The 27,469-nt window shown below is 44.7% G+C and overlaps 1 protein-coding gene across 3 annotated transcripts; it reads right to left on the bottom strand.

Annotated features, from left to right (window-relative positions):
• Positions 1-27,398, bottom strand: FKBP15 (FKBP prolyl isomerase family member 15). Of its 3 annotated transcripts, none has more exons than XM_054848690.1 (29): positions 27,273-27,398; positions 25,753-25,862; positions 25,361-25,451; positions 24,657-24,726; positions 23,298-23,372; positions 22,076-22,174; positions 21,476-21,625; positions 20,419-20,487; positions 18,937-19,080; positions 18,309-18,454; positions 17,508-17,556; positions 16,719-16,838; positions 16,380-16,479; positions 15,524-15,627; positions 13,916-14,009; positions 12,981-13,090; positions 12,492-12,602; positions 11,724-11,818; positions 10,928-11,030; positions 7,313-7,484; positions 6,691-6,827; positions 6,200-6,355; positions 5,418-5,570; positions 4,942-5,034; positions 4,376-4,486; positions 3,782-3,889; positions 2,815-3,569; positions 2,267-2,357; positions 1-1,835 (listed from the first exon to the last, which is right to left on the bottom strand). In XM_054848690.1, exons 1-29 carry the CDS (start codon positions 27,329-27,331, stop codon positions 1,761-1,763), a joined length of 3,750 nt encoding a protein of 1,249 aa, XP_054704665.1. In that variant the 5' UTR covers positions 27,332-27,398; the 3' UTR covers positions 1-1,760. The 3 variants fall into 3 exon arrangements, with proteins under 3 accessions (XP_054704665.1, XP_054704666.1, XP_054704667.1); XM_054848691.1 differs by having other exon boundaries at positions 25,361-25,448; positions 27,273-27,366; XM_054848692.1 differs by lacking the exon at positions 16,719-16,838 and having other exon boundaries at positions 27,273-27,366.
• Positions 27,399-27,469: the final 71 nt, after the last annotated feature.

Below are 27,469 nucleotides of genomic sequence, written 5' to 3'. Positions count from 1 at the left end.
ACAGGTTTAATTGCACTTTATTTTTCAAGAAGTGAAATGCAAATCCCTCGGGTCATCTATCTGTGACAGGAAAGAAGTAGTGGAATTTGTTAGTATTAGTAACGACCTCCACGAGGACACTGCTCCAGACGGGGGCAGAGGCCAGGTCAGGGTACCCGCCCTCAGACCAGCACGCGGAAGGGGAGTCCCAGAAAATCCGGGTTTCACACACCGTCACATTCAGCACTGAGTAACTATTCAGTGCTTTGACCTCTGGAGCGGCTCCCCAGGAAACCCCAGCTAAGCTCAGCCTGCAGGCCAGGTGTCTGCACAACTGCAGGGCAGCTGCAGCACAGGCACTGGCCTCGTCCACAATTTCAGCTGCATTTGGCAATTAGCCACACTACGCTCCAGTGCTTTTTTTTGTCCTTCCTCCCAAGAAATGGCATTTAGGAGGGCACAGATCAGAGGCAGTTGTAGAAACTAAACTGTAATAAACTACTTTAAGCACTTCCATTTTATTAAGTGAAGGGGGGTTTTATTTGTTTTAAAGACACAAAGACCTGCTCCTAGTTTTAAGCTGTGTTAGTGCCAATGAGTGTGGAAGTGAGAGTGCCATGAGAAGCCCAAGGTGTTTGCCCAGCTGCCTGTCTGTCCGTCCTCGCTGCTTTCCCCTCCTGGTCCCCTTAGACTGAAAAGTTACACCCCAAACCCCCAGCAGACCCTAGGCAAGGTTGGGTTATAGCTTATGACTGACCATTACTGATTTTTAACTCGTGCTATGATGGTCACACCTTGAGCAGCAGAGAAAAAGGCACAGGCGAGGGGCTTGGCTGTCTGCAGTGACTCTCTCTCCCCCAGGAGCACGTTACACATCTGTATCACTGCTTTCACTGCTGGTGAAACACAACCCAGCAAAAAAAAAGATCTCACCTCTGGACGCAAACAGCGAGGAGAGGAAGGGGCTGCACAGTGGATCAGTTTTGTCAGGTCTCTGTGAGCCTCAGGGCTCTCGGTAACGCAGAGCTGGGGAGCTGGCTTCATACAACAGTGGTTACTTGATGCTCCAGCTGTGCTTGGAGCACTGGTCTAGCAGAGCCCTGGCTGCGGGTACCCCGGTGCTGCAGCCCCGTGGGTGGGGGGTCAGTGAGCACCACGGGGGCCGCAGCTCAGCCCCTGCCGGCCTGAACCGCCTGGGCACAGCCCCCGGGCCTTCCCCAAGCCGCCCGCGCAGGGCCGGGGGCTCACAGGAATCACCAGCCTGGGGTCTCTTGGCCAACTCTCTCACTACTCATTGCAAATACGTGGTGATGAGACGGTGTAGAGCCACCCTTGGGACAAGGAATATTCCAAGGAGATCTTCACTGGGGCAGGAGGAGAGATTTTAGTCTGGGTTGGTTTTTTTTTAAAAGAGTAGTTACCTACTGCAGGGTCCTGCCAGACTTGTTCTTCTGAAGCACTTCACAAAGTTCATATTTGCATAAAGTTTCCGATTAACAAATCAACAGTTCACAGGAGTAGGACAGCAATACAAACGCGCAGTAGGACCAGCTGGTTCCTTCAGCTCACCCCAACCGCTGCATGTGTTTGTCAGGTCAGAGCGACAGGTCTGAGTGCTCACAAGTGCAGAGCTGCCCGCTCTCAGGCCCCGTCAGCCGGCCGTGCAGGCGCCTGCAAGTCCCTGGTTGTTCACAACCGTCCCACGTACGAGGTCATTAAGTGCTCAGTGCACAGAAGAGGCCATGCCCAGAGGAGAGGGCTCAGGCTCACCAGCCAGCTCTTCATCCCAGCCAATCCAGATCATCATCGTCGTCATCACCGAAGAGCGGAGCGGGAGGGGGACGCCCCTTCATGCTCTGGAAGTCAAATCAGAGGGAAACTTGTCAGTCTTCAAGCTTCCCTGTATTTAGTAACTGCTACACGCTTCTAGCTCTGAAATCTCTGTCAGCTTTCAGGAGATGATATCAAGAAGCCTCATCACTGCAGTTTTTTTTCCAGGAGACACTTACAGGCTAAAAGGGATAGGAGAGGGACAAGACACTAAACCCCTTCAATTAACCCTGCAAGCCTCACTAACTTCATGCCAGCAGGAGCTCACCATCACTATCTCAGCCCAGGCAACCCCTCCAAGCTCAACAAACCAGCCCAGAGACTCTTGATTTCTACAGAGAATGTGTGGGAAGCTCTGAGCTCAGCTAGCAGGAGCCAGGCAGCCCCCACTGCCACAGGAAGGATTTCACAGTTAACACCTGAACCTGGTTAGGAATGGAAAGGTACAGACACATACCACTTCCTCTTCATCCTCCTCTTCAGAGGGAACTCGAGGCTTCAGTGGTTTATGAGATGGTGTTTCAAAGAAGTTGTCATCCTCAAAGAGGCTAGAAGAAGATAAAGAGTTAACAGTTTGCTTGCAGAGGATGGGACCTTGGTTTTACAAGTTCTGTTAAAGAACGATGGAAAAGCTTTGTTGCTGAGGCAAACTTATAAGGCACGAACTATTCACCAGTGCAGAACGTTTCAGTAATGAGACCTGGCAGTCACCGATACCAGATCCCAGAGAAGTGGCACGCTCCCCTCTGCTCAGCTGGGATAACGGCACCACTGCCTCCACCCCGACATGAGCCCGTGGGGCTCGTGACACGAGCCGAGCGTGCCCCTGACAGCCTGGTCTCCCAGTGCCAGCCAGCACTAGCACCGCAGTGGTGCTTCAGCCCTCCCACGCGCGCTGCCCTGCAGCAGTACCACCACGGAGCCAGCTCTGGCTGAGCCGCTGTACCAGACAGAGCTGATCAGCAGGAGTGCGGGGCTGCGGCTGCCCTGGCAGTCACACCTCACCTGGAATCTTTTTGCCCGGGGCTGGAGCCCACTTCCTGCTGTCCTGGGGTTTCTCTGATGCTAGCTGAGCCCAGCTCTGCTCTGTTGGACACTGAAGCAGGGTCCCTCTCGGAGCTAGGTCCGTCTGATGGGTCTGTGCAGCTCCCTCCCTCCCCATTTAAGGGAGGGGGCTCTAAACCTCCTCCAGGCTCCTCTGCCTTCGGCTCCGCAGCTGGCTGTTCTGGAAGCACAGCCACATCTCGCTGGGCTTCTAGAACAGAAGGTTCTGCAACTTCTGCTTGCAAAGACACTCTGGAGGGACTGCATTTAGTCTTGGCTTTCCCAATGGGACTGCTCTCCTGCCTTTGCTCAGCTGGGACAAAGTCCTCATCCACCTCAGAAACAGGCTGTCCTGCAAGCACAGGCCCTTTATCCAGGCAGGATTCAGCTCCAGAAGACAGATTCTCCTCCTGGACCTTCTCATCTTCCAACACCACACTGTTCTGTGTCACCTGCTCCTCCTCAGGAGTTCTGGGCCTGGCAGACAGAGGAACAGACTCGCCATCCTGGTCAGACACTGTGGAGCCCGTGGTTGCTTCCCCAGGACCAGCTGGGCACGCAGCACCCTGTGCTGGGCTATGCTGCACAGGTTCTTCATGGTCTCCCTCTGCTCCAAGTGATCCCTCCCGTCTTGCTGCTCCTGTTCCAGATTCCTCCTTTTCATTGTCATGCTCTGCTCTCTCCTGCTGCCTGTTGAGTAGCTGCAGTGTTACAGTCTAAAAAAATTGAGTAGAGAAAAGGTAGGTTATAACTTAAAAAAAAAAAATTCAAAACCATCACAGATCCCTGCATCTTTCTTCTACTACCGTGCTGCTTTGCCACCCACGACAAATTTCTGCTTCACAGTTATTCAGACTCACAATGCAAGTTTGTGTTTTTAGCCTAAGACTCATCCTCTCACATCAATCACTTTGTATTGCTGTTGTACCTTAATAGTGTTCATGACAACACCCAGAACTGTCCTGCCACTGTACGTCTCTTCCAGCTCAAATTCGCCCCGAAGAGATTGAAATACACCATTCATTATCTTCTTTACCTGGAAAAGAGCAGGACAGGAAACAAAGATACAATTCATTAGCACTGGACTTAAGATCAGATACTTCTCCAGGTGAAGGAACAATAAATCCAAACATACACATGTGGTTTTCAAAGAATCCACTTCTCAGATCAGGAATTCCCATAACAAAGCAGAATACATCATGCCATCTTAATTCAGAACCATTACATATGCACCAAACCCATCCCTCCAAAACTGAGGCAGGTGGCACAAACCCAAGGCAGACACGCTTATTTCTTATTATTCTTTTAATTTCAAAATCTAAACCTCAAATTTTAAGTTTTGACCTAAAAATTAGCAGGAAGATGACATCCTTTCTTCCTCTATAGAGCCTGCTACTAGAAACACAGTGCTGCTATGGAGAAAAGAATGTTTTTCCTTCTTATCTCCACTCAAATACAAATAATTCAAGGTAAACAGACTAGATTTGCTGAGTAAGGAGAAATATTGGATAGTCAAACTCACTTCTTCTGTGAAGTCTGCAGGTGAAGATCTGCCCTGGTCCTTCTCCAGGTCTCGTATGCGTTCTTCATAGCGAGCCTTCAGCACCATGGTATCAGACTGCAAGGCTGAATACTGCCAAAAGGGAAACCCAAAGTCAGAACCACTCCACAGACAGCACCGCAGTGAACCTCGCAGTGGATGGGTTCTCTGTAAACTGTTGTTTAGCGAGGGATAAATCGCCCAGTGCAGTTTTAAGCTGAGCTTTGATAGGGAGTTACAAAAGACGTGGCTGAAAGTAACAGCACCGAAATAAAGATATCCAGCCAAGGTAATCCTTGGAGATCCACAACCACATCGTTAACTCTGCAAGTTCACGTAACACCAAGAACGAGCATGGCATTACCGAGATCCCAGTGAAACGAGGGCTGGGTCTCATTGGACCTGCTCTGTTTTGCTGGAAGCAGTGCAGTTATTCCTTCCCTCTCATATTCTGGTGCTCACGTTCTTGTTTTTCTGGACATAGGTAGTCTGAGGCTAGTGATTACTGCACCCCAGTTCATATCCAGCTGCTGTGTTATTCCCTTTACCTTCTCTTTGATAGGCTCTAGTTGCTCCAAACGTTGCTGAAACTCAGATAATTTGTGCTCCTCTGCTTTTTTCAAGTGCTTGAGAGCCGCAAGCTGAAAGACAAGAACCAGAGCCCATCAGTTTGCAGCCTATTTCAGTGTTACCCACTTCAAAACACTTTCTGCTCAAATACAGTCACTCAGAACAAGGCAGATAAGCAGAAGAGATTGTAGCTGTTGCTTTAGTCCAAAACCAACGTCGTCTTGGCTCTCCCTCATTCCGACCTGCAGTAGTAAATTCACGAGCCCACCATCCCAACGTAACAGATGCAAGTACAGACACATCCCGCAGACAAGACCAAATTCTGTAACAGTCAATAAATTAAAAAAAAAAACAACCCCCCAAAAATCCAGCCACAATTAGGTGGGAGAGGACAGTTGGTTACAGCTTCTGGTTATTTGGCATTACATTTCAACAATAAAGAACAGCCCTTTACCTTCTCTTCCAGCTGGGACACCTGCTGCTGCAGGGAATCTCTCTGCTCACACACCTCCTGGTACTGTCTAACATGCTGCTCCTTGGCCGAGGCCAGCGTACGTTCACATTTGGCTTCCCACTGGGATTCCAGCTCTGCCTGGATGAGCGATAGCTGCCCATCACGTAAGAGAGACCATTAGGAACACACACAATCTGCATTTGCACAACAAGCGGCTGAAAGCTCGGGGCTGGACATTATCTCCTGCCCCAGGCTGGAATACCCACATGCAGCCCTGCAGCTGGCACCAGCTCCTGCCCACGCCTCTGAGTTCAATTCCGGCCACGATCCCTCAGGCTGGCCTGAAGGTCTGGCTCAGACTTCAGATCTCTTTGCATATTTCTAAGCAGTCTTTCACTCATCAGCAGTCCTGCATTCTTCTCTCTACTCTACAAACTCACTTTGACACTCTCTTTAGCACAGTCTACAGCCGATGCTGTGTGCCAGCCTGCATCAGTGCTGCGCAAAACTCTGCGGCCACAGCAGCGGCCTGTGATTCGAGTCAGAGAATGGCTGGGACCTGGCAGCCTTCCTGCCTACTCAAATCACGCACTTCCTTAGAGACATCTCAGAGTAAATCCCAAAGTCAGAAGCAGGGCCAACACACACCAGCAAAGACAATAAAGAAGTGAACCCTGTGTTAAAGTTAACCCTTACAATCAAGCAGATGACATTTTCATGACTATTTCCTACCTGTAGGTTCCTTCCAGACACTTGTTGGAGAAGCTCCCATGACTGCTCACCTGCTCTGCTGCTGCCTGGTCAGTCGAAGTCCGTGCCTTTTTCAGCAACTGCCGAAGCTTGTCCAGTTCCTGCTGATACGATCTGCGTATTTCTTCCATCTCTTCCTCTGCTTGAGCTCTCTCTGAGAGGGATTTCTTCTTCCTCTCTGCAAGATTCTGCAATACAGAACAGGACTTAGAATAGGCCAGACTGCACCGAAGTAGCTTCTCTTCCTCGTGCACAAAGAGCTTCCTTGAGTAGAGAATCTTATCACTCTAAAAATGAAGAGGAGATTTATTTTTTTAGGTAGAAAGGTTAGCATATTACTGGTTAAGATATTTTAAAAAAAATAAAATTCACATAAGCACAAAGGCTCCACCAGCACAGGGATCCTTGCCTGCCGATGAGTTGAGATTCACCTAACTTGCGTATTTACAAGCAAGACTGTTCGTTAAATTTCAGCACACAGCTGAAACCCTGCACCTCTCTGCAGTGCTAACACCAGACATACCCTTTCAAGAGTCTCCTTTTCCACTCTGAGGTCCGTTAGCTCTTCTTCCAGTGCTGTAATCTTCATGTCCAGCTGTTTGCGGCTCTGCTTCTCAGCTTTGAATCTGGTCTGAGTGTCCTCAGAAGCTTCTTGGAGCTCTGCAAAAATATACTTTACTGTGGTTTTCAGCACTACATGTTTCAGATTTGCACATTTGGGGGCTGATGGGAAGGAACAGTGTCTCCTGCACAATGAAATCACCACCATTGTTTGCAGCTGCAGTAGGAACAAGAATTTATCAAGAACTTCTGCAAAACAGCAACACTAATACCTCAGCTTTTATCTTAACTTTTCAACCACTGGAACACCTCTGGTTCCTCTGCCAAGAGATTGCTGCTACAAACGCATCCCTGACCAGATGATTTTGTTCATAGATTCAGCCCACTTTCCTTTTAGTGGTAACAAGGATGCAGATACCCTTCAGACATTTCAGTGCATCAATAGCCTTCTTCAATACCCTTGTGACTGATCCTAGGGAAAGCAGGAATAGATACCCCGGAAGAAAGAAAAATCCTGTGACTTACAAAAGAGAAAAAAGAATGACATAAAGGAGCTCTCACAGAACAGGCATAAGAAGTCTTACCTGCTAACTGTGCTTGCAGTTTGTTGAGCTGCGTCTCATGTCGCTCTGCCTCCTGCAAAGTGGCAGACAGCTGTTTCCGCAGGTCCATTTCTTTCTTCTGGTGGGCAGTCAGCTCCAGCTGCAGTTGGGAAACCTGTGCTGTGGCAGCTGCCAACTCCTCAGCCACTTTGGCCTGTATCGCAAAATGGAGTGGGGAAAAGGGAGGAAAAAAAAAAAAAAAAGGGGATGTGTGAGTGTGAGGAAGCACCAGAACTGTTCTCACAGCAAGAACTGACAAAGTACTGGAGACTTTATCGGGAAAGTGCTGGGATCCAGCACCTCACAGACATCTCCAAATCAACGAGGTAATGATAACTTTTTTACCATGTTGCTGTGAGTCGTTTGGCTGGAACCTGTCCAGACTTACTAGAAAGTTGCACAAGGCCACCAATAACCTCATCACCACATTAATTCAACTCTGTGAGTTTTCCTGAAAATCTTAAACATATTTTTAAGACTAGTACCAGTGCCTGGTGGCTCTGCTCAGAGTTTTGAGGCTATGAGAACATCTATTCAAGTAAAAGTCTAGGCTCTGACATCTAATTATCTTCAATAAGCTTACAAATCACTGAAAAGCCACACAAAACATAGGCTTGTTCCAGCCAAAAGAGCACCTTCTCTCCAGAGCACACAGTCACCTTGAGGTGTCTGCACGGGCAAGGCTGTCACTTTGGAGTGTAGTTCTCACAGTAATTTGTTGACCTGTTTAGATTTAGTATTGCTCAACATCAGTGACTCAGGTAAAACCAGGTACTAATACAGCTTGTTAGACAACTCGTAAACAACATATTAGGAGAGGCTCAAGGCATCAAGACAAAGACACAAAGTCACATTCTCAATCTCGTTGCATGACACACAAAATTCAGAGGATGCTCTGCAAAGATAGAACTACGTCCATCAAAAAACCTCACTTGCTGCAGGGAATTACCTAAACAGCTTCTATAGCTATGTCTACATCCAGATTCCCAACAGCCTTTCAGGTTCTTGTAACTGGTAAGTTCAGGAGAACTGGAGTTTCTCTCTGCTTTATCCCCATAAGAGAACTAAAGCCTTTCTCTTCGGACTAGGACCACCACCTTCTGGCAGAGAAGAGTTATGAGCAAAATTGTTCTAACTCTGGTGAGCATGAATATGTGCTGACCTTGAGGGCTGGGATACTACGCCATTCACTTTAAAGAGGTGGCAGCATTTCAGTAGAGACTGGGTAAAATCAGATCTGCCCTCCTCTTATGTTCCATAAATGTCTCACTGCAGTTCAAGATACTGACTCCCAGCATGATAAAACCAAAACAAAATCCCATGGCATATCTAAAAGGTTATGTTAACACTTGCCTTTTTCGCTAATGGTACATAAAGAAAAGCAAAAAGGAAACTCTATGCCAGGAACTCTTACTAGACTTACTTTTCTGCAGTGAATGCTTCATGTCTATGCTAGCTCAGCTCCAGCCTCCAGCTACCAAGGATCTTACACAATCTGTGTCTGCTCTGACAATTATACGATCACGGCCTATTTCTCCCATGGGGGAGGTGAAACGAGCAGCAACGTGACAAACTTCTCTGAAAGCTCTCCAAGGAAGAGGGGGCCAATGGCTACATTGCCAGTTATAAAGCCCTTTTCCAAGTTGAAGATCTGTGCTAACTCAAGATCTGAGGCAATTCTTTTAATGCCAATCAGGCCCTAGCGCGTTCAAGAGGCAGCTGGGCTGGCACTAGCTAGGGCACAATTATCTATCACCTACACAGTCAGCAGACACACTGCCTCACCTGGTCCCAGCCCCGATCCACTGGCAGCATGTGCTGGGAAGAGAAAGCAGTGACAGGAAACAGGAAGAGTTAAGAACACAACTTGAAAGGCAGAGGCATTAATCATCATCAGAAAAGCAAAATGCTTCATTACAGGAGCCTAAGGCATGCCAGAGAAGCCTTCAAATTATTCCAAGAACTGTAAAAACTTAGACAGAAAAAGGTAGTGAAGCCTGGCTTAAAAAGAAAGAAGCTGAAGGTATCCTTACAGTACGTTACACACCACAGAGGTGGGAGCGGTCCTATATGTGACTACCGTTTCGCTGCACTGAAGAGTGTGGAGTATCACTTATCATCATGGAAGAGAAGCCTTCATCTAAAGCTGCCAGGTGCTCTGCCAGGGTCGAAGATCTACAGCCCTAAAGCAGCAAGCTACTAATAACTCCTCTCCATCATCCTGGGTACAGATGCCTGGCCTATATCACAAAATAAATGGTGAGTCCCTATTTTTAAGTAAAGGATAGATAAAATAGCTTCAAATTCTGTTCCCTGATTCTGTCTGTTCATGGTGATCTCAGCAATTGCAGTCACAGAACAAGCTAGGTTAGATAAAAGGAAGAGGAAGGAATACCAGCCTTCATATTTACAGTCAATACTCTCACAAAACTAGGGGAAATCATCTCCAGTGTAAGTCACGGCTTTTCTGGTCTTAGTCTGAAATCTATTCATGTAATAGTGTTATCACCTAGGCAGTGACTGCTGAATCAAGTGGAGTCCTGTTGAAGATGAGGCCCAAAAGATTCCTGAAGATCCTATCTTATACTTCCAAAAGATGCTTCTTCCCCAGGTTACCTATCATGCAAGCTGGATGTCGTGCTCACTGACAGAAAGGAATTTTATTTAGTATTTCAGCCTGACTTATTCCTGGTTAGAATCTCTCACACTCCCTACATGTTATGGGTATGCAACCTGGGCTCTCAGTGGAAAAATACAGCTCTCCTTCACTGTCTGCTCATACCAGCATACAACTACCAGCCACACATTGCACTATTCTTTAGCATACTTGGGAAAGCTGCAGTTTCTGTAATTTTTAGGTGCACCGAGTTACAGTTCTCATGCAGAGCAAGCATTTATCATCTCACATTTGAGCCAGAGAGGTACACAACTCAGCAGAGGAGCATGGTGCAAGTCTGAACTTGGTGTAATTTAAGAAGCCAGTGCTTGAGAAGGCACAGAAGACACCATGCAATTACAGACCTCAAAGCTAGCCTACCTGGGCTGTCATGAGTGGACGTTACAGGATATGCAGCCATGCATAGGTGTATTTAACTGGTTTGAAAGCTATTTCCCAATAGCCCCTTTCACAAGAGCACATTATTGGTACCAGCTTTTGATTAGTATTTAAAAAAAAAAAAAAAGCACAACGAAGAAAATCTAGTAGGAAATAATTTTTTTATAGCTACATTCACTCTATGTCAGTTTAATAAAAGGAATAAAACTTTTCTGAAACCCGACAAAGCCCTGTGATACAAACAATTCCTCAACATGTTGGCCATATACCTACAAAGTTAACAATAAATCAGACACTTTTCTGTAAGGTAAGAATATGCAAGCTATGATAGCAAAGGTCTACATTTATATCCTCTGTGCTGCTTTTGTCATGAAAGCCATGAAAATATTCTATTTTTTTCCCCTCAAAACAGCTTTCAAAACACAAGTTCAGAACTGCAGTAAGAGATCTGACTTAAGCCTTTGACTAACAAGGCTTCTGCAACAAGCAGCCCCTTTCCAGGCTGCAGTCAGAGGTCTATGACTGCTCATTGTCACCATTACCTTCTCCTGTTCTGCATGCAACACTCTTGCCTGTGTGTTTTCATTTGTTGTTTGCAGTGAATGGTTCCTCTGCTCCATCAGCAAGTTACTTTGCTCGACACATCTGTGAACAGGAGAAGACTGCATAAGCATTTATTTATGTAAATACATATCTTGGAGCAAAAGGCTCAGATAGAAAAGTTGATATGTCAAAGCAGTTTTCTTCACAAGTCCGACAATTTTGCATGGTGCCCTGATCTCAAAAGGGTGGAGTGGGTGTGCCTGGCACAGCGGAGATGATATCAGTTTGGATAAGTGCTTTACCTCTTTGCAACAAGTCTAATGTTCCTATCACACAATCAAGAGTTTTGGTAACCTGATATCCATCGATCTTTGCCATTTCCTTAAATGAGTAATTCCCCTTCTTAAATGGAATAAAACACACACCCAACAGAGGAACTAGGGACACCACTACACCACCTGCAATTCCTTCTAACTCCCTAAAAAGCTAGCAAAAGTGAAGTAACTCTGAGAAGCAGAGCAAGCGTGCTCAAAGAAGATAACACGAAGGTTTTTTTTCCCCCCTTTTACACATTCACGCTTACTGTAAACCACAGTTTTGGAGATATGTCCTACGGGGGGGTGTGTGTGTGTGTGTGTGTGTGAAACCCCACACTTTTACTGCCTTAAACATAATAAAAAAAAATACCAGAACACGTATCTATCCTAAACACCACCCTTCCTATTTATGTCTAACCAAGTGTAAGCTAGAAAGTCTTTGCAGATGCAGGGGAGGCTGTACCCTCCCACTCCTTACCTCTGATTCCGCTCAATCAACTCGCTGATCTTCTCATTCTGCTCCTCAATCCGACTGCTCTTCTCAAATATCTCCTGCTTCAGCCTTTCATTCTCCTAAAGCATAGCCCAGCATGAATATTCATCTTACTCAGACTTTTTTGCAGCAGTACCTAAACCTTTGTTTTGTACAGATGTGAGACTTGTCACCTTCTGCCTCAACCCCACAGGAAGGTGCCATGCTGCATTTAGCAGGAATCCTGTCATAGGCCTGTGGTTGCCAAACCACATTCCAGAGAATACTGTGTCTGGTTGACTTTTTCACCCACAAAACCCCAAATTGTAAGGCTGCTACCTAAAAAAAACTACAAAGCATAAGATTAAGTAGTGAAAAAAAGAAGTAGGTGGTTCTTGCAACATGGTACTTCAGCTGTGAAACTCTGTTCTGCAGGATGCTGTGGGTTAAGTCCGTAACGGTTTAAGAAGAGGCTGAATTTCCCTCACATGAACCTTTTGCCAAGGCCTATCAAATACCAACATATCAACTCTGGCTCGGAAAGTACCCAAACCACAAACTGTTGAGAAGAGCTTTTTTTTTTGGGGGGGAAGAGGGGTGGAAATCATTGTGTATCTCATGCTCTTACCTAGGCAGGTGGTTTTGGCCACACAAAAATAGAACAGATGGGTGAATGGACATTTGGGCCAAGCCAGTACTGCTATCCTCATTAGGAGTAACACAGTGGGCTCCAGTTCCTTCTGGAAGTAGTCAAATAAAGCTGGCCATGCTCACCTGGATTATGCGCTGGATATTGCTCATGATCATTGAGGCTTCCATAGTAACAGAGGAGATACCCGGCAGTAGTGAGCTGTTGCCAGTGGTTTGTTTCTTCAACTCCTCCACCTGCAGGGATAAGCCAGATGAAATGAATTTATGGGTGTAGGTAAGAGTCAGCCATCTGCAAGGATCCATTTCACTGTTCTATCTGATCAGCTGTAGGGTATACACTACTGTGACACCTCCTGAATCTCTCCAAATACGATGCACCATATGATATTTAAGACCATAAGAGACAGCACATTCCCCCAAGCCTAGGCTTAGCTTTTCCATAGGAGCTGAACTGCTACTACTTCAAGGTCTAATAATATCAAAATTTTCACTAACTTAGTACATCGCTTACAAACTTAATGTAGGCATTTAAATAGAGCCAACTCCTCAGACTACATTTGGAGAGCAAACAGCAGTAACATTGTTAACAAGCCTGTCCATGCCACACATTACCTTGGCAGCCAGATGATCCATTTTATCTACTACTTTGCTAACGGCCATTCGGATTTCAGTGTTATGCTGCCGAGCTTCTGTCATCAAAAAGGAAGTAACGTCCCCGGGTGCTTGAATGGAAAGAGAGAGATCTACAGTTACAAGGGGAAAACACCTGCATACAGACACATCAAAAGCAATGATTAGCAGTTTGAAGCCTGCCAGATAGGACAGCTGAGCTCTTCCCAGAAATATTTTATTTTTTGGACATGGCATCTGGAAAACTAATAATGTAGGTATTTTCCAAGTAATGTGAATAGGCAGGTGTACAACTACAGGAAATTCTTGAGCCACGTGACAGCACTTAGGTCAACAAGAGGGAAGCCCCAGACACAACAGAACAGTACACAAAGAGGTTGGACAACAGGAGTGAAGGCTGGCTTCTGAAACTTTGAACTGAAAAAACATGCTCCAAGAAAGGTTCAGCTATGCTCAAATCTTCACTGACAGGGATTACCTAAATGGTTCTTTAAACGCCTTTAGTCCTTCTCAGGTTGTGCCTTCTTTCGGGCTATGTTCTCCCACTTAGTAAAGGCCCCTATACATACACTTAAATTCTTTCCCTGGCTGGCAAGATAGCTGTTTACTGTTACAATTATATTTATAACTGGAAGTACCAGCTATAAAATACCTTTAATAATACACAGCCTTGGAAATACACCTAGAAATTTCCCACCCTTTCACACTGCATGAAGCTCCTTAAGGTAAGGAAAAGATGCACATTTATTGGGAAATGTTTGCCCCTATTTGGTATCAAAAAATAAGAATCTGTGAAACAGCACAGCCTTACCAACAGGATGTATGTGTATGCTACCATCATTACCTAAATAGTCATTATAAACAGCTTAGCGCAGGTATTGCGGCCTTCTGAAAAGCACGTACTTTTTTGAACGTACCTTGGTAAGGTGTGGGATACATCTGGCCTACAGGCTGGAGCTGAGAAGCAGATGCAGCAGTCTGGGTGTAAGCAAATGCCATTCCTGGGTATGCCTTGAGGAACAAGTTCAATAGATTAGAATATGTTTTGATATCCTCCTCCCTCACACTTAAGTGGTTTTCATGTTTTTGAAGCCCAAGAACAATGATGATATTTGAAAAGAAAAAAAGCCCAAACAAAACAAAACACCAAAAACCACAGAATTAGGGAGAAGTCAAATTACACAACAGTCATAGTAAAGGCAGAAAACCAAAGCTGCTCTTTTGAGGCTTAGATATGTGTTCAAGTTACCACAGCTTACTAAGTTACCTTCTGCATTAAAGTTTAAGCAAGAGCATGCTACCCTATGTTTTGAGACGCAAAGATTAGCATGTGAATGGCTTGCTGCAGCTTATTGGACGTGCAGTAATCGGCAATTATGCTAATTTGAACACAAGGCTATTCCTAGGAAAGGTCCAAACAGCGCAGCACAACTTGACTGCAACTTTACTGCTCAGTGCTCAGAAGCAGCTAAACAGACTGAAGAATGCATTAAATGCTAGGAGTACCTCACTCATAAATTTACTCTCTCAGGCAAGAAAAAAAAAGAAAATTACAATACAACTTGGGCCAAGTTTCTTCAAGAATTCAGTACACCAGGGTCAACTTTGAAAACAATACATCCAAATCACTGTCAGATTAAAACTTCACTTTAATAACTAGTTTCTATTTCATCAAACAGAAAAGCCTGTCTTTATCTTGTTATTTGCCACAACTTCCGTCATTTTCAATACAAGGAAAATGCAAAGCCAAAGCAATGCACCAGGGTTGGGCTTTTTGGGGGGTCTGCTGGGGTTTAGTGCTCCCCCCACCCCCAAATAGCATTTGTATTAATTATCAAATATTTTCTTCCTCTGCCTGAACCCTTTAAACAGTGCTTCTATACAGCATAGGCCACTGTTTGATTCCCAAATCCTCCAGAAAATAGGTTAAATGAAAATAACTACAGAAAGCACAGGGTTTAGGCTTCATAGAATTGTTTGCACAATGGCTTTGTACTAAGTCTTCACTACCTGATGTGGCAAATGCATTGTGTGTTAAGCCCACAAAGTTTCCTTGTTAGCGAGCAGATTGCATCAATTTATAGCAGTGGCACCACAAGCCTTTTAAAAGGATTATTCTTTCACTGGATGAAAAACCACGACCCATAAACACGTTAAGCGTGCAAATGAGCTCTCACAGAAAAACAGACCAAAACCAAGAAAAATTTCAACACTTTTGTTTTCACCTGCTGTACAAGTACTTGGAAGTTTTTTGTTTAGTATCTGCTTTTGTAGTGGATAAAATAGTCTGGTTAACTCTTAGCTCAACTTTAAGAAGCCATCAGCAGGCAGAAAATTAGTCCTTTTTGATTAAATTCTACGAGGCATGTGATGGAAACCAGAGGATACCAAAGAAGAGTCACAAGAAGCAGCCTGGGATTCTCACCCTTACCTATGGCTATAGAATCCTTGCTCCCAGCAATGGAGAAGACAGTAAGACTTATTAGAAAGGACAGAATCAATTCTCCTTGGTTTCATTTTGGTACCTGAAAACCCTGTGCTCCTCCAGGAAGAGCTGAATGGGGCTGGATCGTTGCAGGTATTAAAGCAGCAGAAGATACTGAGGGTGCAGAACCAGATGCTTGAGGTACTGAAAGGGAAGAAAGAAAATCAGCATGCCATAAAGTAGCTAGAAATAATTTAACTCACCCAGTGTAAAATGGCCAAAAAAGTCACTAAATAGCCAAAATTTAACACAAGCCTGTCTGCAGCCTTGTGAAAATTAAATCCACTCAAACAAGTGATAAAAGCTCAAGAAGAGAGTCATCTTTCACAGAAATTTTGCTTCCTGCTACATTTAGACAACCTCTTTTCATTCAAACAAAGGTGGTTCTGAAGTTTAGTGACACATGATGTTACTCAGACTCTAAAGACTGCTCAGCTGACCAGCAGCTGACATTACTATTCCCTCATTGGAAGATAGCTCAAGGCCACTCCAGACCTGCCAGCCCTCTGATGCCCTTTGCTATTATTTCCATCATTTTCAAACAAACAAAAAAATCTGTTCACTGGGAAAGGATTTGTAACAGTTCCGTTTACAAATCACATGTCCTAGAAACCTCAGTGCCACCCCAGCACACGCAGTGACAGAGCAGCTCACGCACCGTGGCTGCTTCTCCTCAAGCAGTAATACGCGCACAAGGTCACAACGCAGACATACTCCAAAGACTTTAGGAATTAGTTTACCTATGGAGCTTCAGATCAACAAACGTTATTAGAAGCTATCTATGAGTTCCTATTTCAGTTCCTGAAAGGAATCCTCTATTCATACAGCCCTTACAGGCAAAGCCTGCGAAGAAGTGAAATTTCTCTGTACCAGTCCCAGGCTCACCAGTGTATTACCTTGTGTGGACACTGTGGGCAGCACTGCATGAGCTGGCTGGGATGGTCTCACGGAAGATGAAGCCACTGGTTGCGCTGTCCCTCTCAGTGTGTTTGGATCCTAAAAACATTTCTGCATATTACAAGGAATGCTAAAAAATGAGCGAACAGTTAATCGGTCATCCGATTAACCCAATTGAACTGGATAGGAACAGTGGAATCCTTAAACCCTTTTACCACAGAAGTAGAGTATGCTTTCCCTGTGCAAAGGGAGAGCTATTGCTATGGGCTCCACTTTAAGGAATTCACATTGTAGAAAAAGCATCAAAAAAAGTCACACTTATGTGATGGGTGATGTACCTCTATTTCCGAGTCACTGGAGTCAAGTTGACTACCTGCTGTCCCGGCAAGGAAAGGCAGCATGGGCTGTCCCATTTTAGCCATCCGAGAAATTAGCTTTGCCTTTGCTACATCTGGATTCTAAAAGAAATGTTTGCAGTTACTCTTCCCTTGTCTCTCAGCCCAGGCTTTTCAGACATTACAGAGACATCTATCAGGATTAGACTCTTCTAAATCACTGACTTAATTCTGGTTCTTTCAATTTTTTAATGACTGTGTGAAAAACTGATTTTCAAGCACACAAGATAACACTGTGGATTCTTCATATGGCTTCATACTCTCCTTCTGGGATGACATTGCTGTCATTACATAGACAAATCCATCCCTGCACAAAACACAGCAATGAGAAAACCTGTCAACTAAGGAAGCTGCTTAGCAGCTTTTTCTATCCTGAGGCACACATGAAAAGTCTTCTTCTCATGTAACTATATAACCTTATACTGAATGTCCCAGTTACTCTAGTATCCATTTTAAATTTGTCCATTTATCCAAGATGACGACTAGCCTTGTGTGTATCCACCTGGTTAAGGTAACTTTGCATTTAAGAGTAGGAACCAGGACTGAGGTTCCTCATGTTCTGCTAATCCCTTCAAAACCAAGGCCCTAATCTGCTGTTTGTAAGGTGAACGTTTGAGAGCATCTTGCTTGCATAACGCTCACTTTATTTTCAGCAACACTGAATGCAGAGGTGAAACCAACCCAGCTTCCCTACTTGAGGCTTCAACTTAGTTAGGAAAAAACAGCACTTACTGCTAGCTGTTCACTGATGGAGTTTGACTTGGCCCGAACGGCTGGGTCCCTGAAAAGCCAAACAGGTGTACATTGATATTGGAGATCAACAAAGATGAAATTCAGGACCCAATATTCTGCATTTCTAAATATTATCAAATACACCTCCCCCTAGGAAAACCATTTTCTTATATCATAAGCATTTCTTTTACTTTTGGAAGATTCTTTGCAGCATTATCTGTAGCATTCAGAACATCCTTATGGGCAAGTTCCATGGCTGTGGAACAGCTAATTACAGAAAGATGACTTTGTTGATTGTTGTAACGACCACATTCTGGTACAATTTTAACCAAGTCCAATAACAAACTTCTTATGGCAACAAAAAGAGCACCTAAACTTCAACTCCTCAAAAAGGATGACTGACCCACTTAGTTAATTTAAGAAACAAATGACCACGTAAAATTTGCAATTAAAGAAGTCAGCCATTACCCAAGACCAACTCATGACTATACTGCCACCCGAGATGAGAACGCTGTGGTAGCAGTACCCACACAGCTTAATCACACTAGATCTCAGTACTGCTGTAGAGGAATGACTTCTTTCATCTGCGCCCACTTCAATCTCTTTAAATCTGAAAGTCAGCATTCAAGCAGAAACTTTCCTGCAAGTCTTGCTAGCAAGCATTCCTCAGCCACACTGACGGCACTCAGCTGGCACACAGAGGAGCTGCATTTGCCATACAATGTGTTAATGCAGCGTTGTGCCAGGTGTTTAAGAGCACAGTCAGCTTTTAACACAGCAGGTTGTTTTAACTGTGCTTACCCAGGCTTTGGAGGTATGGTAGATGGAGGCAATAAACCAGTGTCCGCAGAGAAGCCATCTGAATTGGGTACCGGAGAAGGTGCAGGAGAATCCCTTGAACTAACACTCTGTCCATCTGAACCAGAGCATTCCTTTACCAACTTCACCTTAAAAAGCACGTAACAAAAACCATGATGTTTTTCTGGGTTCCCAAAAAAGTTTTCAGCAACTTGTTTACTTTTGATGACTACTCCTTTGTCAAACCCTTGCACTTGAAGCAAAAGCATACAACTGATTCAGAACTGGAGAAGCTGAGTCTTTAGATCCTGTCATTGCTCACCATGAGTATTTTGTTTTCCCAAGTGACTCACAAATAAGACAATGAAAAGATCCCAAGACAGTTAGAACAGATAAGTCTTAGTAAAGAGCCCAGAGGGATTTTTTGGGTTTAGGGTTTTGTTGTTGGTTTTGTGTTTTTTGTTGGTTTTTTTTTTAATTAAAGCTACACATCTTCCTGAGGTATTTGGTTTATAACAGTTTCTGAGCTGTAGTTCTCACGCCAACAGCAGGTTTTCACCTTGCAGACAGACACTGCCACCCAACAGCCACAAAGCAGATGTAAAATAAACGCTTGGCAGGAGACACTCACCCGCCTAACTTCCACCTCAAAAACTAGAGTAGAGTCTGGAGGGACACGGCCAGCCACTCCCTGAGCCCCGTAGGCCCATGCCGGAGGAATGATGAGATATCTTCGTCCTCCTTTCTTCATCCCCATCATTCCTTCTTCCCAGCCCTTTGGTTTCCAGACACAACAGAAGAGAAAGCAAACAGTTGGATCAGTGACATTACAGTTTCTTTTAATTACACTGATTAAGACTGCTTCAGGCACCCGTTATAGAAGACTCCAGAACACATATAGAGAGATTCTTGTAAAATCCTATTAATTTGCAGTCTGCAGCACTAAACCTTTGTCTTACAAGAAGCCATAATGGCCAATTATAAATTGCAACATTAACTTAAGAATAAAGATGCAGCTCCAAACAGCTACAGCCATCTCTAGCACGAAGGCTGGAGGCTTCCAGGTCTCTGTGTGGCTACAGATACCTGGTTCAAGTTTTAGATATCATAACTTAAGCAGCTATCGCATATCACACTGATATCCTGGAGAAAAGAACTGCATGCTGTGCGCACAAGTTCTGCAGTTGCAGGTGGCTTGCAGGGCAGACAGTGACAACTTCTGATCTTTCCCAGAATGCTGAGAGGACTCCACGTCACTGAGAGATCACTTCCGAATTGCTACGGTTAGATTTACAAAGCACCCACAGAAAACTGTTGTAGCGAAGGAGATTTCAAAATCAGAGCAATGCAAACTGTCAAATGGATGCTGGTATTTAACAGATGGCTACGACACCCAGGCAAAACAAAAATTTAAAAATTCTAAAAAAAATAAAGAAAAATAGTGCATCTTCAGTAAAGGACAACTTGTAACAGGTCATATATGAATTAAACAGGTAATGGAAGTGATCTGAACAAAAGTATCTCTGATTCACAACCTGATTTTATGGAATAACATCAGGGAGGAATGATATTTTATGGAATAACACCATCTGGACTGAAAAATTATTAGAGTCAAAACCCTCAGGATTTGACTTAGAGGGTAAAACCACTCCAGGGAGTATCTTTTACTAGACCATCCTAAAACTTGTCAGTTGTCTTCACCCTCCCATGCCCTTCTCCCAGGTGTTCTGCTTCTGAGGCACAATGAGCAGGGAGGAAGCTGAAGTTCTTCTCAAATGGAAATCTTCCTTTAGAGACAGGGTTCCCTGAGAACAAGGTAATGGATTAAGTGACTTCCAGGAAAAAAAAAAAGCACCCCCCACAAAAAAAACCCTCCAGCTCTGGAAAACAGGAAGCTTCCTTTTTTACCAAGCAGGACAACTTCTTTCTAACACTACCACTGAGAAGGAGACTTGGCTATACTGCGCAAATTAAGAAGTTTGAGTGAGTCACTGTTAGAGTGTTTTCTATCAAATGAAACGTAACAGAAATAGCATATATGAATTCTAAAGATCTTCAGTGATTCAAAGCTCTGAGACTTCAATTATTATAATGAAAGTGCCAGAATTTCTACCTTGATGACCTTTCCAGATCCCAGCCTCAGCCGCAACAGCTTGTCTTTGTTAATATTTGAGTCAAACACCTAGAGTTGAACAAAAACACAAAATACACGGATTTCCCAACTGTCTCAAGATTCTGAATGCTACTTTACACATTCCATAAACCCTGAAATCTCGTGTGCTATGTCTTATTCTGCTACTTCCAAAGTTAATCCTGACGCATAAGACAGAGCATAGCTAGAGCTTCTCACCCATGCACAGTACAATTTCTTGAAGTGAATGATAGTTGGAGACTCAGATTTTAAAACTGCTGAGCTTGATGGTCAAAACAGCATTGGGCCAAGTACAACACTACACAACAGTTTTATACCAAGCAGCAAACAACTGTCTAGGAGTTTTGTACATTAAACTAAGATGTACGCAGCTGAACAACTCTTGCAGGAGATTAGAAGTAAGCTCTGCTACGTACCATTGGTACATAGAGAGAAGCATGCCAGGTAGACCAAGAAAAACAAAAAAATCCTTGAAGATGAAAAACAGAAGGTCTTTTTCTATAGCAAAATGATTCAACTGCAAATGGATGCAAACACAAAGCCCTTTGTCATGAACGTCTCTAAGAGTAAAAGCAGCAGAAGTGTTTTAAAGGTAATACTTTGAAACATCAACGCATTTATTTTGCTTATTAGCAAGCTGGTTTGGACACAGCTGTAGAGAATGTAAAAGCACTCTCATTCTGTTAACATCTGGAGATGTGCTTTGTGTCAGACAAGGCCCTTCTTATCACTTCCTCAAGCCGTTTCCAAAGGAGCATTGCTACCTTCATTGATCTTTCTCATTGTTTTCATTAATATTAATATGTGAGAGTGCCTATGAAAGTTAAAAGCATCTCAATCACCTCCTCCTGAACAGTGACGGAACCCCTAATTATTCTACAGGTAACACATATGACCTCACGGTGCCATAAGTGACTGAAAAAATACCTTTAACACCAACACTACATCAGATGCAGCAGGTTCCTTCCAGGCACTATCGCACTCACTCAGCATGAGGAGGCAGCAGAAATGTCTTTACCTGTCCAAGCCCGTTGTTCTGGAACAGCCAACCCGTATAAGCAATCTCCAGAGAGTCTCCTCCTTCTACTCCCTGCCCTTCTCCAAGAAGCAGATCCTGGCAGAGGACCGAATCGAGCACTGGGGAGCTGTTGCATTTGGCAATGCATACCTGCAGAAGGAAAGCCCGTCAATGCCTCCGGCTGTTAAAACAGAGTGTTCCACATAGTTCCACTGTGGCTCATTACAGATCTGATGCATTTCTTACTGTACTGATCAAGCCCAGGTTACAGATGCACTAAGAGGCATTCCACGTTTCCCTGTGCTGAATTTTGCTGAGCTATATAAGTAAACACCCTCTGCTCTGCAGAACCATTGCTCTTACAGCACTTGAGAAGCTCGATTAGAAATCCCATCAGAAGTAACAGGCTGCTTGCCTCAGAGGCCTGGATCTACTGAACAAAACTCAGCTCATTGCAGATCTCAAAGCTAAACTTCAACGAGAAAGTACAACTCTGACTTAGAACCTTCCAGCAGTAAGAGGCTCTCAGAGCTACACCTTGATTTGCCTGTTGTTTTGAACAGGCCAGCAAGTCATACCTCACACAGAGGGAGTAGTTACCTGCTTACTGAAATCCATCGCTGCCTTTTCTGACTCAAACATGATGGACCAGTTTTGTCTCTGATCATCATAGAACGTACTGTAATTGTTGAGCTGAACCTGTGGGAAAGGAAATCAGTCCTATGTTATACATGAAAAGATGCATTCAACTAAAATTAAAAAAAAAAAATCCACATCCAAAAGCAGCTTAAAGAGCTACTGAAATTAAGCAGAGGGAGAATCCTGCTGTATTACTATCCAAGTTCAGAATGCACAAGTTATCTCTTATTTATGTGCTTCTTATTGTGGAAGAATTATTGTAACTCAAATACTTAAGCAAATATTAAGTTCTTCATAGATGCTGCAGCTTTCACAAGATGATGAAAGCTTTCACAAGCTTCTTTGAAGCTAGGTTCTGTAAGATATACTGAGATTTTCAAGTGTAAGTCATCTCCTTTTCGTAAGTATTGATTATATTTAGACTTCCAGAATCGATTGGAGTCACCACTCTTTCCACACTTCTAAAAATCCGTGTCACCGCTGCTGAGCACATAACCCATTCATCTTTCAAAATATGCTTATAAAACTAAAGAGCAAACTAGCACCCTGGTCAGAAATGTGGACTGAAATTCTGTCTACCAAATCAAGAAATTTTATGTCACCTGATGAGAAGCTACAAGCAGCAAATCCACAAGCCAATTTTGTGTAAAACTGGCAGAAAACAGAATTTCCTGAGAGATCCTATTTTAGGACTTACAATGCTCCAAATTGTTCTTACCAGCAGGAAAATGCTGAGTGTCAAATTTCCGAGAGAAAACATTTCCTTGCTATCATTTCCTTCTGCCTGCTCAGTTGTATTCTCTCAGTCACTTAACTACAAATTATTAGCAAGAAAAATTTTGCTCTGTTTCTACCCATTGTAGGACTGCAAAACTCAAATCATCCCCTGTGATCGAGAAGTAATAATATACCTAATGACATACCTCCTACAGAGCACAAACTTGCATTATGAAACCTACTGCTGAAGTGCTCTGCACAAGGCAGATGTAACAGTCTCTTGTGCAATGCAAGTTAGGAGGCAGAGCAGAACAGTGTTCCCAGTCACGGTGACACCTCTTGCTGGGTCAGTCAGATGTCTGACCTCAAAAGCTACAGTCTAAGACTTAAGAAAGCATTTCAGAGTCAATTCCTGCTTGCTGTGAACAATACAGATCACCGGAAGCTTTCTCATCCACAGTCTTACCGTGAGTATGAAGCCTGGGTGGATCCTTGCAGTTGCAATCTGTTGCTGCTGACTGACGTAAAGGAGGATCCTGTACTGTATTCCACAAAGAATTGGGCAGGGAAGAAAAACAAACAGCAGAAACTCAAAACGTCTTCAATTCTAATGTGCTTTGTCAAATTCTGAACCTAAGGCTACAGCATTTATTTGCCAAATACACCTTGCAGCAGCGTTTTTCACGGCAAAAATACTTAACACAATTTTGTAACCTATTAAAAACTCTTGAAAATATGCAAGCCTTATTTAGCTACAGCAGTCAAGCAATTCCAACTAATTATTTCGCAATAAGCAAGATGCTCTCACTAATTCCACATTTTTCAGTTACTGTGTAAAAAGATGGCGCACTAACCCTTCAATACATAAAACTCATAGTATATGGTATACAGGCATAAAACAATGTAAAAGATTAATAAATTGGAGGAAGCTTTCCAAGTACTATATAATGCAGATATAGCATTATATGGACATATTTGGCTCTACTAGAGATGATCTAATAAGGAAAAGTGCTTTCTTTTATGCATCTGTAGGAATAGCTTCTCCACTCAGCACAACTAGGTGGGGAACTGGGAGAAATCCGCTGTTCCCAGCTGTGCGGGCTGCAATATTACAAAGGCATCCTGAGAAGGGTTGCGTTAGCTTCCTTCCGCTAGCCCTGTCCTTCCCAGCTCCCCCATGAATGCCGCACCTGAACGTTTCTCACATCAGTGACTCAGGAACTAGTTTACCAAACTGCTATTTTATTTTTGTTCTTGCCAAAGCAAAAGCAACTTAGTGAGACAACATGAATTAGGAGTTACGAAACACCAACATCAAGGACAGGTCAGAGTATTCAAAGTATCTTTGAAACACACCGATTTACTGGGCACCTCAGGGCTGTGTTCTTAGAGAAGTACTTGGCAAGGAGAGATATTTTTGATACCAAAGTAATAAAACTTAAGCAAAGCATCCCTGTACTACTGGACAAAATTTTGCTTTATATTGATTTCCACATGCACAGATTTGTGATCCAGTTGTCAAAGACGTTCCGAATAAATATCAAAATCACTTCCAGAAACATTGGAAAAGGTGCAGTTCCTGAAACACTGCAAAGTATTTCAGGCATAAGTTGTAAGAGAACTTAGGAACTCACGGACTGCAGAAAAGGAAGATGTCACCAAGGTAAATGGCTGAGCCACAAGAAAACCCAGGAAAGCGTAAGCAAGAGCGGAACTAAGACCTCCAACATCAAAAGCAAAGACATTCTGGTGAGCTCAGAGAAACACTACCTCATATCAGCGCACTCTCACCATGAAAATGTTGAATTAGTGAAGTGTTTCTCACCTCTTTAGTAGCATGGTTCCCCACTACAGCTGCTCCATACTTGCCTTGCTTCAGGTACTGCCCGTTTGTACTGGAAAACAAGCGAGATATTCAGCTGTAGAATTGTCCCTGCCTCAGATTTCTCTCTACAATCACTGAGTTTTTCTTCTCTAGAGTTCAGGTCTCTTTCCTCATGCCTGAAGTGTTAGGCAGCCTTTCTTTGCTTAAAGCCATTACAACTTTCTTGCTTGCCCCCAGGGAGGTATAGGAGCATACATTATGGAGTTTGAGTTGAAAACTGCTCTTTTCGCAGATCCAGGGCAATTGAGTTTTTACATGATGGCAGTGTCAAACAGACAGAGAATTTCACTGCTGTCACTCCATGCTCATGCCCCAGTGCTCTGTGAGGGAACATATGAGACGTAAGCATCTGAGGAAGCTGCCCAGAAAAAGCACAAATGTCAGGTCAGCATCCCAGGATGCAGCTCCCTTAACGGGAACTTGCTGTTTATTTGACAACTGTGTAACCCTGAACTGCAGCACAACTGAAACTTCTTTTGAGCAGAAACTTGCATCGACTTGTAGCGTTTGTTCCCCACAGACACACATCTATAAGCAATGGTCTCTTCCCACTCATCCAAAAACTATCTTCCCTTTACAATTAGGTTTTAAGGTCCCAGAGACAGACTCCAAAAGGTCTCGCAGGAAACCCCTGCTGCACTTACTATCGGTACGCATGAACTGCAGTGGCCACAAACACCGATGGTGCTCCTGAAGCTGCTGGGGCCACAGGAGCCTTCTGGGCAGCCTGACCTGCTGAAGAACAAAAAGCAGGAATACTTGTCAGCGATACAGAGCTGCCACATGCGCTGGCCAGTGACAATGCCATGACGTGTTCCTTCCCCCAAGGAGAAATAACTCCAGAAGAAGATTAAAAATAAAGAGTGATGTTCCAAAGCCACTAGACTAACTAGGCGTAGGGAGGGTACTAGAGAATAATATCATTCAAGGAAGCGAAGCGCGTTATTTGCACTGCTGTTCTTCATGAAAGCCCTCATTCTCCCAGCAAGACACATGCTGCAGAGTTCGTTCTCCACGCTCAGGCCCAGTTACCTACCAGCTGCCGTTTGACCCTTCTTAGGCTGCTTTGGTGCAGTGTACTGGAAAAATTCATTTCCATGGCTTGAGACTGTTTGATCCAGACCAAAGAGAGAGGCCAATCTGGCACTGGAAAGAGAAATAAGCTATTTTACCTTATTTAACACTGGCTTTATAGATAACGAACAACATTAATTATAACTTTTATCAAATATAAAATGTTTACTATCACTTTAGAAATAAACCAAGGAATGCATGTTAAGCAGCTCTATCCTAATTGGCCATTTAAATTTGAATAAGCAGAACTTTTACCCCCAGAGGCTGGGGTAAGTGGTACAGCTGTGTTTCATTTCCTCAAAAGCTACTGCAAGTTAAAATAAGGATGGAAACTACACCAAAAAAGAAGTTACTTTAAAGCAACGACTAGGCCTGCCCTCATATGAAATAGTTGATCGTTACAATACTGAAAAAACTATGCGACAAGAGAGAAGCCACCATTCAGCACTACAATTTGTCTTCTTGAAACGTCCAGGAAACTCATTCTCCCACTAAATTTTAAAATGGCAGGCGTTCTCCCATCAAAGGGCAGAAAGCATAATGCTGCTGGCAAGTAGGTTATTCCTACAAGGTACGTCATTTGCAGTTTTACTGCTTTAAGCCTATTTAAGCTCACCTGCTCCTGGTATCACAAGACAAGTGAATAATTCACACTACCAAGCAGAATCCACAGAGGACAACACCCCTGTCAGTGGACCTGCAGCATTTTCCATGAGATACTTACAAAAAAATAACTGTTTACTAACAAAAGAGAGGATTAGTTTAGAAGACTTGTTGAACAGAAGCTCCTTGAAGGGGGCGAGGAGCAGGTACAGCTGAAACAACAACTGCCGAGGAACCTTCAAGGGGCAGCGAGTTACGGGCCGGGTTACACGTTAAGCGATGACAGCGACAGCTGAAGAGTGCTGAACGCGGCCCGAGCAGCCACATCAGCTTCCAGCCCCCCAGCCCGGCATTTGCAGGCTCACCCCCTCATGTCAGGGCCAACCTCCCGCTGCTCCCGCCGGCCCCTCCGCCACCAGCCCCGAGCAGCCGCTCCGGCTCCTCCGTGGGGGGCTCACGAATACAGCCCTGCCCGGGTCTCCAGGCAGGCGGAGCCCCCTCGGCCCCCCGCCCCGCCGGGCACACCGAGGGGCCCGCTCCGGCAACCAGCCCCTTCCCGGGGGCACCGGGCTCCCCCTCCGCCCCCACCGAAGCGGAACGGAAAGCGGGCGGGGGGGGGGGGAACACAGACCGGGCGCTAAATCCAGTCACGGGGCCGGGTGGTTTTCGCCGTCCGGAGAAGACCCCGTGGAGCGGCCCGGCCGGCATCGGGGAAAGCTCCGCAGGCCCGCTCACCGGTCCGGGTAGGAGCGAGGCCCATTCCCGGGTTGCGCAGGGGCCTGACCCTCCCGTGAAGGGGCTTCACCGGGGCCGCTACCCCGCAGCTTGTCCGGGCCGTCGTTCCCTCAGGGCGATGGGTGGGAAGGGGTGAGCGCTTACCCGCTGGCGGGGGACAAGAAATCCGCGTCGTCCTCCTCAGCCGCCGCCGCCCCGAACATGGTGACGGACCCGCCGCCAACCCCCCTCTCCCCGTTCACGGCGATGTCGTAAACACGTTTCGCGACAGCGAAACACTTTCCGACTACAACGGGACGGGGAAAGGAAACCGCGTTGGGGAAGCGGGGGGGGGAAAGAAG

This window comes from Grus americana, chromosome 20, assembly GCF_028858705.1.
Source record: "Grus americana isolate bGruAme1 chromosome 20, bGruAme1.mat, whole genome shotgun sequence".
Taxonomy (NCBI): domain Eukaryota; kingdom Metazoa; phylum Chordata; class Aves; order Gruiformes; family Gruidae; genus Grus; species Grus americana.
Note: the sequence above shows the minus strand (reverse complement) of the source record. Positions and strands in the feature narration are given on the sequence as shown.

Excerpts from the sequence above, each read along its gene's own strand:
- FKBP15 (XM_054848690.1), bottom strand. The coding sequence starts at position 27,331 with ATGTTCGGGGCGGCGGCGGCTGAGGAGGACGACGCGGATTTCTTGTCC. Across the intron at positions 7,485-10,927 it reads TGCATGCAGAACAGGAGAAG|GCCAAAGTGGCTGAGGAGTT; the intron begins GTAATGGTGACA and ends TTTGCGATACAG. Across the intron at positions 5,035-5,417 it reads TGTCCCAGCTGGAAGAGAAG|CTTGCGGCTCTCAAGCACTT; the intron begins GTAAAGGGCTGT and ends CTTGTCTTTCAG.